Source organism: Nicotiana tomentosiformis, chromosome 2 (genome assembly GCF_000390325.3).
Source record: "Nicotiana tomentosiformis chromosome 2, ASM39032v3, whole genome shotgun sequence".
NCBI lineage: Eukaryota > Viridiplantae > Streptophyta > Magnoliopsida > Solanales > Solanaceae > Nicotiana > Nicotiana tomentosiformis.
The window spans coordinates 4086507-4096515 of record NC_090813.1 but is presented as its reverse complement, the minus strand read 5'-3'; the positions used below and the strand labels follow the sequence as shown (position 1 = coordinate 4096515).

The 10009-nt window shown below is 33.4% G+C and overlaps 1 protein-coding gene across 2 annotated transcripts; it reads right to left on the bottom strand.

Moving 5' to 3' along the window:
- Positions 1-4744: 4744 nt before the first annotated feature.
- Positions 4745-9683, bottom strand: LOC104115575 (short integuments 2, mitochondrial-like). 2 transcript variants are annotated; one of them, XM_009626242.4, is made up of 8 exons: positions 9383-9683; positions 9154-9258; positions 8101-8178; positions 7104-7245; positions 6932-7002; positions 6266-6362; positions 5334-5551; positions 4745-5133 (listed from the first exon to the last, which is right to left on the bottom strand). In XM_009626242.4, exons 1-8 carry the CDS (start codon positions 9536-9538, stop codon positions 4879-4881), a joined length of 1122 nt encoding a protein of 373 aa, XP_009624537.1. In that variant the 5' UTR covers positions 9539-9683; the 3' UTR covers positions 4745-4878. The 2 variants fall into 2 exon arrangements, with proteins under 2 accessions (XP_009624537.1, XP_033517041.1); XM_033661150.2 differs by lacking the exons at positions 9154-9258; positions 9383-9683 and having other exon boundaries at positions 7104-7308; positions 8101-8182.
- Between the last annotated feature and the right edge of the window lie 326 nt (positions 9684-10009).

Sequence of the window (10009 nt, the reverse complement as noted above, 5' to 3'; positions counted from 1 at the left end):
ATAGATGAAGATCAGTGTTTGAATGATGAATTTGTGATTTGTTTAGAACAACTTGGACGGAGGGGAAAAAAAGTCTTGGGTATGTTTCATGGAGATTGCATTACAAAGTGGTTAGACAAGAGCGCCATTATTTCCCTATTTGCCGTTATGACATGTCAACTACCTAGCTTCGTGTTTATTTATTCACTAGCTTTAGGGTCGTGTGTACCTAATCAATGAGTAATAAATTTATAAAGTTTACATAAATATTATTTCTTCTATTTCAATTAATATGACACATTTTTCTTATTAAAATAAGATAGATAGATAGATAGATTTATGTATATTTTTTAGTTGTGGACAAAAATAATATATACACAGTAACTAATATTAAACAAAGAACTAATATTAAAAAATATTACTCCTTTTATATTTTAAAAAATATAGTTTTCAACTTGCGACTTTGAATAATTTTGATATAGGGTTTTAATTTTGTGTAAAAATTTTCTCTTCTCCTTCTTTCTTTTATGTCAAATACCAATAAAATTTATTGCATTTAACTTTTAGAAAATACAATTTCACCAACCAGAACTTAACTAATTTTGCTATTAAACTTCGTGAGTTTGTTGATTAGTGCAACTTCAATACTAATAAAGCTATAATTGTAGTGTTCATCGTCAGTTACCAATTGATGTGAGTTACGTTCTTGTAGTTAAAATAATTGTTTCATAGCTGATATCACTAATAAATTGACCATCTTTTTATCTATTTAAAGGCTCTTGATTACTAATAAATATTTTATCCGTCTCAAATTATTTATTGTATTTCTCTTTTACACATCCCTAAAGAAAATACTAATTAGATGGGATTTTTTACTTTTTTATTCTTATTTATGTCTTAAATATAATCTCTCTTCATTGAATATTTACTTTATTTACGCATCATCTCCATCTTCAAAAATAATTATTATTAAGGATAAAAAATAATTAATTTTGTCTTGAACTTCTAAAATGACAAATAATTTGAAACATCTATTTTTAAAAATTACGATAAATAATTTGAGACGGGGGAGTAAAAATTAATTCCCTTATATTGGTCGTATATTGGCTTATTTTAACTCCAATATATTCCTCATTTAGCTTTACTTTTAGAATAAGCAATAGTACTGGACCAAAAAATAATAAAAGAATCAATAATAGTAGTTGTTTTCTTCAAATTAAAAAGTAGTAGTAGTTCTTCCGTTTTTGCCTTTAATATCTTGACTCCAAATCTAATACTCAGTGGTGAGATATTAAAACTTTGAAATTTGAATTATTTCTTATATTTGGTCGTAAATATTAGGATTTTGAATTATAAACGGAAAATTTTAGTTGATTTTAATGTCCTAAATATTTGAATTTCTTCAAGGTGCTCTAACCTTATGTAGAGTAAGGCTTGTGCCTTATGCCCCCAAATTTAGGGGGGCCTATTTTTTAAAAATAATAGGTTTATAGGTATTTAAAAAATAATATTAGTATTTTTAATACAAAACTATACAAAAATAAAGTTTTTAATATAAAGGAAAGAAAACTTTATAGATATATAGATAAAATAATAATTTGACATACTTAAAAATATGTAGATGAATAGTTTTCATAATTTTTAGTTTTTCAATTTTTACTCCATTAAAAAATTTGCTCTCTCTCTTCCTTAATTTGTCCAAGTCAATTTTATTTTTTCAATCTCTTCATATTTCAGAAAACCCTATATATTTTTTGTGTTTCTCTTTTATATTCTAACTCACTTCTTTCTCTAAGTTTCCAATAGTTTTATACTTCTACTGCTTTGTAAAATCTTATCTAAGATCAACAATATCTCAAGAAAGATTAAATATTTTGGCTATATTATCAATTGAGCAAGAATAATTAGAGAAAATCGATTATAGAAAAAAATATTAACAACTTTATATCTAAAAAAGAATTAGAAGAACAGACTTCAAATAAAAACATATCTTATAACTTTCTTTTAAAAATGTAGGCCTCATATTAAACTTTGACTTTAGGCCCCGTATGTGATTGAGCCGCCCCTGGATTTCTTAGTATGAATAAATATTTTAGTTGATTTCATAATCCTAAATATTAGAAAATTAATAAAATGACTATTTTGTTCAGTGTGAACTCTATTTTAAAGGGTAAAAAAGGCGAACAATATTTTGTTAAGAACCTTCGTACTTTTAATACAGTTTAGATTTATGATTTATTTATTTATTTATTTTTACGACGGTTGATGCGATGAAACCGAGTTGAATATAACACTTTGAACAAGTTAAGAAAAAAAAAGTTTCTCTATGACGCTTTATTGAAAGTTACATAATAATTTTATCATTCACATATCATGTGTCACACTCTTTTTCTATCCCAAAAAGATATGTAAGTTATTGGTGATGTGGGTTAAAGAGTTTTTCCAATTAAAATGACAAATTTAAGTAGGAATTATTTTATTTACAGAGTCACCACTTGTAATTGATTTTTTGGGTGTTCCAAGTCACCTTTTATTTGAATCCCTAGTCAAAGGAAGGTTTGACTCTATTATTATTGGTATGCGAAAACAAAGTTAGGGTAAGAAATTCTATTAACTGGGGAGAAGGTGTAAGGCATTCTCCGAGTCCCGTAATTCTAGCACCGTCGCTTTATTGATTACAACTTGGCTTGAATTAATTTTGGACAAAACTATGATTTATTGGTTTTCATATTTTATCTACGTCCACTTTTATTGCTTGCTTATTTATGGTTATGAAATTATCTTGAAATAAGTCACGCGTACGTGTACTCGTTTTATTTGGTGTGCCAAAGTTATGTCATGCGTCCTAAAGCATACTATATTTGAATATTTGAAGTCTGTTAATTTATGAATGACCAGCTCAAACTATTAGGCGCATGTGTGCTTAAACTATGACTCAAATCCAAACTAATGTGATTAGCCCAAGCGGAATAGTCTCATGCTATCATTGCAGTCTATTTATCATTCTTAAATTTTTTAAAACATTAAACCTGCGGCTCAGATTAGTTTGTTGGGGCCGATATTTTTTCTAATTCCACACAAAGAAAAGCCTAATTCTAAGGAATAACCAAACCATCCAACTTTTGCATTCAGCAATTCAATACATCCAGTTCACTTGTTCACTTTCCATGCTTCTTAAGCTCCCGTTAAACAAACATACTACTACTACTAATAATAATCATTGCTCTAATTCATGAAAATGAAGCAATAATGCACCAACGAACTCAATCAAATAATGTTTGAATATATAAAGAGAAATGGAGTAATGCCGTGAAAGAAGTAACTGGACCTTTTATATTGAAGAATCTGAAACCTTACAGTACAGGGGAAAAATAGCGAGATAGACCCCCAACGGATCTTGAACGGAAAACCAACGACTTGACACCCTAATCGACCTCTACATGGGAACCTCGCACTATGTTTTGTGGTTGTTTCGCGATGGTTCAAGGCGGTTTTTTGGAGCAATGGTTCGCTGCCGATTTTCGGGGGGGAAAGGTGGCTGTTTATGGTGATTTAAGGTGTTTGTGAGCTGGTTTTCACGGTGGTTGTACAGTTGAAGCAGTATCGACGAACTTGTGGAGTTACAACTGTTTTGGTGTCTTTTTGGAGTTGTTTCCGGGGTGTGTTTCGTGGCTGGATTTTGTGATGTTTATGAAGTGTTTTGGGGCAGGTTTGAGCTGGAGTATTCGGCTGATTTTCGCTGGGGTATTGGTTTTTTGTTGCGTTTCTTAAGCTATTTCTAGACTGTTTGGTGGCTATTCGGCAGCAGCAATGCAGCTGTTTTAGAGCTGGTTTTCACCGTGTTTTAGCGGTGAAAACAGGGGCTGTTCGGGATTGTCTTAGGGTGTTAATGATGGAGGAAGTTTCACTGCTGGTTTTGGCCAGCTTTCATGGTAGTTTTAGGCTTAGATTTTGTGTGATTGAAGAAGAAAGAGCCGCTTCTTTTTCAAAAATTAGGTGCTCACACCATGTACAGAATGAGCTAAAGAAAAGCTACAAATGCAATATCTCATGATCCGGTGTATTTATGGCTTTGTGCTATACAGTGCTAGTTCTTCGTGATCAACTAATTCTGAGATGGCATGTGTATTTCTATTGAGTTTTGGATATCACTAATTAATCAATCATCAAACTAGACAATTATTGGGTTCACATTACATTAAACAAACAAACAAACAAACAACGACCCAATAAAATCCACTAGTGAGGTCTAGGGAGGGTAGTGTGTACACAGACCTTACCCTTACCCGAGGAGTAAAGAGGTTGTTTCCGAAAGACCTTCGGCTCAAGAAGACGAAAAGAAACAATATCAGTACCACAAACAGATACCATAAGAAAAAATAACATCATGAAAACCAGAAAATAGATGCAAAGCAAAAGCGATAGCCAGTAAATAGACCCGGCACTATGAAAAACGAAAGAGTAGTAAGACACAACATTACCACTAGCTGTCTCAGACAAAAACCCTTCTAAACTAGCCTCACAAAGGTACGAACTAAGGCAAGACTCAACTACCTCCTAACCTACAACCCTAATACTCGACCTCCACATCAATTAAATAACTATCATCAAAATTTATAATCAACAAATTGAACCAAAACTGTTGCAGCAATGCATGCCCGATGCCATTTTCTAAAAAGGGTCACTAAACAAAATTCATTAACTTGAGCATACAAAATTCATTAACTTGAGTTAGCAATACAGGGGAATTATTCAAGAAAATGGATAACTAGACCGCGGTATAGGAACAAGATAATCAAGACAATTGATAATACGTCGGAAAAGAAGAAAAGAAATTGATAATACACTATGGTACAGACTTTTGCTCTTAGTTACTGATGATAAATTTGAAAGAATGATTCAAGATACAGAGTCAGATGCATCAGGAACGTCGTCCAGGATAAAAGAACCTAGTTTCCCTGTTCTAAATAACGTAAGGAATTTCTTTGATACCATTATCCGAGCCTCTGAAGCCTTATGAGGTATCTTTAGAGCCTTCTGCAACGCTTCAAACTGGTGGTCTATTAGAGTTTCTAGGTCACATTCATCTTCCAAACTACCATTGAACTCCGAGTGTGTGATGTAAAGTGTGCGTTGGACTTCACTAACCATATCCTGTACGCATAGAAAGGACCCACGTAAAAACAATGGCAACCAGAAATAAGCAAAAAATAAAAACAAAACTAGTGCAGATTGAGAACGAAAAGCTTTTACTAGGCTAATCAGCATAGTTAATTGAGTTTGTTTTTCACATTAAGAGGTATGGAAATACAGTAGAGTTGTTAAGAAAACCAAATTCTAAAATTATTTTTCACCTGAACGCGGTAGACATCAGATTTGTTTATGGGCTTCTTGCTCTTATTTTGAAGATCTTTGATATTAGATTCAGGTTTCTTGTCCAACTCAACGTGAAGGTCCTCACTTTCCCTGCTAACCAAGTGCTTCCAATGAAGAGGAGTTCCTCGAGTGTTTAACACTGCTAATAAGTATTGAGCAATTCGCTCTTCACCAACTACAGAATCTTTCACGGACCCTGCATAAGCATTATACATTAAATATGAATTGCAATTAATATTAGACCGGAATAAATTACTACAATATTGTCATGGATACTGCTTCAATTTGGTGACCTGCAGAACTTTGTATCGCAAACCTCTTTCTCCCACCTTGAACTGGATATTAGTTCGTAATTGATGTATTTATGCAATTTGACAAGCGATAGTACTTGGGAATTTTTTGGGGTTGTAACATAACTTTAGAATTGATACAAGAAAAATTTCAGGTTAATAAACGTAGAAAAGTGAATGGACCAACTAATAACTGGAGTTTTTCTAGTGTATCTGACTGAGAAATGTAAACGCCAAAAACTAACTTCATGTAATCATTTGTTTCCTTTACTCATGCTTTGGAGCTATAGAGATGGTGGGAAGGGAAGTGATTATGCAGGCTAGAAAGGACAATAATCATGCCTATCAAGTACTGCAACAAAATTAGTTACAAGTTATGAAAATATGATTTGTTAGGAAACGGCCTTCCTCTTAGGGCACAAGAACCGAGAAAATAGCTCCTGGCAGGCATATGGATCTCTCTATGTAGCGGCCAGCTCTTTGCCATAGGCGACTAGTCTTTTCAGAATTGACCATTTGCAGGCCTTGAATACTAAACATAATCACAAATCCAAGATTCTCAGTAGGATAAGAGAACTTTGAAGACAATTTTATAATCTACAGTTCAAATAGGTACGTACCTGCAAGAGCCAGCTTTAGCCCGGTTTCTATATCTGGGATACTGGGAACCAACACTCCTGGAGTGTCCAACACATATACGCTAGGTCGATGTGCAATCTGTATGCAATAGCATTTTAGCATCAGTAAGAATAACCAACAAAACAGCAACCAATAAAAAATGATGCTAAGTTAAAATAATCATGATATTCTGTAAAGTCCCGGGACCTCATGGAAGTATGGAGATAGACATGGGAAATTCAAATAATCATTCAGGAAAACTGAGAATGCTATGCGTTCAACAGTTAACAAGAAGTTTTCGAATAAATTAACTCTTGTCACCACATATTTAGTCTTCCACTTCTTTCAGTTGATTAAAAGTCACTACTGAATCTTTCTTTTAAAAAAGAGATAAAAATAAAGACTGAATCAACAGAACAATACTTAATACATACGAATGCAATCTGAATCTTAGAGAAGGCAACTGGTTTTCCTGCTAGACTAGCGACTTTAGTGTCTAATATATGAATATACTCCCACAAATGCGTTTCTTTTTGTTTTTTTTTTCTTAATATAACAGTGGAGTCCGAGCCAGCTCGTGTTTGTAGAACATGGGAGCAATCAACTTTAGCCATTAAGGAACAAGCAACAGCATAATCTGACCCTCTATGTTGTTGAATATTTCTAACCTTGAATCCAGCAATATCTTGAGTTACACCAGGCAAAGGCCCCACTCTAGCCTTCTTCATCTTCTCCTGCACTAAGATCATAACCATCGGTAGACAGTACACTCGATAACATAGCCACTATCAGCTTCCTATAACAACACTCAAAAGAATTGTCAACAAAAACAATCCTCACCTGGAAATCGAGATAATGCAATTTGATGGATGGAGTTGATTAAAGCTGATTTGCCAACATTCGGAACACCCAACACCAAGACAAGAAGAGTAGGTTCCCTTGTCATAACCTCCTTCAGTTTGAACTCGACCAGATCAAGAAGCTTTGGAATATGAATCATAGAGATTTAGGTTAGAAACTCTCAGAAGATATGCAAACTGGCAACCTATAAAAAATTTCAAATTCCTTGATCCAAGATCCAATTAGCTAGATGTTTGAATGGAACATATGTTGTTTAAAAGCACAGTTTCAAGCACAAGAACTGACCTCCATTTGTTCATGTGTCAAACGTCAACTAGGACTCTTTAATCAGGGTATTACCTATCTTCGTAGTTTTCATTCTTACTTTTGTTGTTTCAGTTTGTACTTTCCCATGATTACTTTTTTACAATTGGGAACTTTAAGGTTCTTATTACAAAAGAAGTAGCACGATCAAACAATGCAATCAAGAATAAAACGTATCAGATTACACGTAGGTGAAGAAAGCTCTCCAATTTCTTCTACTGTATCTGGTTCATAATTTAACAGGAGGTGCAATTTTGCCCGACGATCCTTCATGAACAATGTACAACTAATTAAGTTCAACAGTACTTGGCATCTTTTTGGGTATAAAGAGTTGAGATTTTGGTTTTTCAGTTGCATGAATATATGTTAACACAACTACTATAATGAAGACCGCTCGCATGTGGGTGAGTCATAAATCTTTTTCGTTATGAACGTCGTGCTTGACAATCCCGATTCATTTTCTATTTAACATGTAAAGCATGCTTAAGAAATTTCGCTAGATATACTAATATACTAATAAGAGAAAAATTCAACTATGCATTGCAATTTGCAAAGTATTATTGTGAAGAGAAAGAGTTAAAAATGTGATTGCATCATTGACATGTGTACAAATACCAAGCTATGAATCACGAGTTTTCAGTAAAAACAGAGCATGGAGAAAAGGATGACTAACCTTTTGTACAGAACTTCTACTGTGTGCATTTATTGGGAGACACTCTTGTTTACATGAATTAAAATAATTAATCCACCCCTGCATGGAATGAAACAGAAGTCTCACAAACTAAAATTTGAAAAGCCAACAGCAAGAAGTTTTAGGTTCATATAATTCCCAAAAAGTATTCCCTCAAAGAAGCCAAACTTTTGAAGTCGATATAAAAAAATAATGTCAAAATAAACCGCATTTTAATAGCGATTGTCGAAATATTTAATGTTAGTGACAATACAATTGAAAGAACTAACTAGTAACACAGCTTGGGAGACTACACAGCTTTGAGATTCTTAGTACAACTAGAGCATTGTTAGAGAAAACATAAAATGCCAAAGAGATAAGTAACTGCGTTGTCTTTGCCATGTGCTAGCAAGAGTATATCATACGGTAAAATAAAATTTCTATTGCATTCGCTAACAGAAAGCACATGTTAATACATATATGATCAATAGATGCAACTTTAGGATGGTTTGTTAAGGTTCTATTTATTCTTGCTAGACCCTCAGTAAATAAGTAGCAAATGCTGCACTGTCTTTGAATTTCATAAAGACAATTTACCTTAACCACCATACGCATTTTAGAAAGGTACAAGGAACATGATTTTACAGAAAATGAATAATCAATATAGTCTACTAAGCTCTCTAAAAGCTCCAAAAAGGACAAAAAGACCCAAACTTTGAAAAGGAATAAGTAGTACTCTTCTCTGTTTCAATTTAAATGACACACTTTCCTTATTAGTCCGTTTAAAAAAGAATGACACATTTCTATATTTAGAAACAATTTAACTTTAAACTTTTCGTTTTATCCACTTTAACCTTAATGAGAAGTTCTGATAGCCACACTCGCAAATGTGCCCCATAAAGCTTTTAGGATTACACGTTTCAAAAGTCTTTCTTTTTTTTTCTTAAATTTTATGCCAAGAGTCAAACTACATCGTCTAAATTAAAAATCGTCTAAATTGAAATGGAGGGAATAGGATTTAGTAGAAGGAAGAAAAGAGATAGAAAAAATAGATACATGCATGAGGTTGCGGTTGGCCAAATCTTGTTTATTGAGGGCTATGACTCGCCTTTTTCCAGAAAGCATTGGCTGCAAGTCTTCGTTCGCCGAAGACAATGGTATCTGCACACACACACACACCCCACAAAAATAATTGGACCAAGAACATCAAATTACGCACCAAAACATGTACTATACATTATCAACAAAAGGAAAATTAATATATATAGTTCTTGTATTAACATACACGGGCATCACGGACTTCAATAACAAGGTCAGAGAGTTTGAGGCGTTGGCGAATAGCACGGGTAGCCGCAGCCATGTGCCCCGGGAACCAATTGATGTTTCCTCCACCTTTGTTGAAACCCATTTGCCCCAACCATCCTTTTCTCACTCCCCCCATCTCTCTCTCTCTTCTTCTCTGCTTTGCTGTGCTAAAACCCTGAAGCTTTCACTGTGGAAATGTCATAAACCCTCTTCCCTGTGTTTTCTTTCTTTTCTTGGGCCTTTTCTCAATAACCCAGCAGGAAAGAATATGGAATTTTTAGGTAACTATATTACGTTAGAAAGTTATTTATGTTTTGCCGTTTTTAATAAGTATCTAGGCTTCTCTTACAATTTGTATATATTTTTTTAAAAGGCTGTTACCCTATTATTAGTACTTTCAGTTAAGAGATTCAGTTATATTATTTCTTTTTTTTTTTTCTTCTCTTTTCTCATTTTTTTTTACATCAAAATCCCTTAATTTACGCCCATAATCTCCATTTTCTCTCTTCCCACTATTTCTGACAACTTCATATTATTAAAAAATATTCAGAAATTGGATGATAATTGTATAATAACTGTATTCATAATTGTATTTAAATTGTATCAG

Coding starts and splice junctions, on each gene's coding strand:
- LOC104115575 (XM_009626242.4), bottom strand. CDS start 9,538: ATGGGGGGAGTGAGAAAAGGATGGTTGGGGCAAATGGGTTTCAACAAA. Junction 5,552..6,265: donor GCTAAAGCTGGCTCTTGCAG/GTACGTACCTAT, acceptor ATGCTTATGCAG/GGTCCGTGAAAGATTCTGTA. Junction 5,134..5,333: donor CTGATGTCTACCGCGTTCAG/GTGAAAAATAAT, acceptor CTATGCGTACAG/GATATGGTTAGTGAAGTCCA.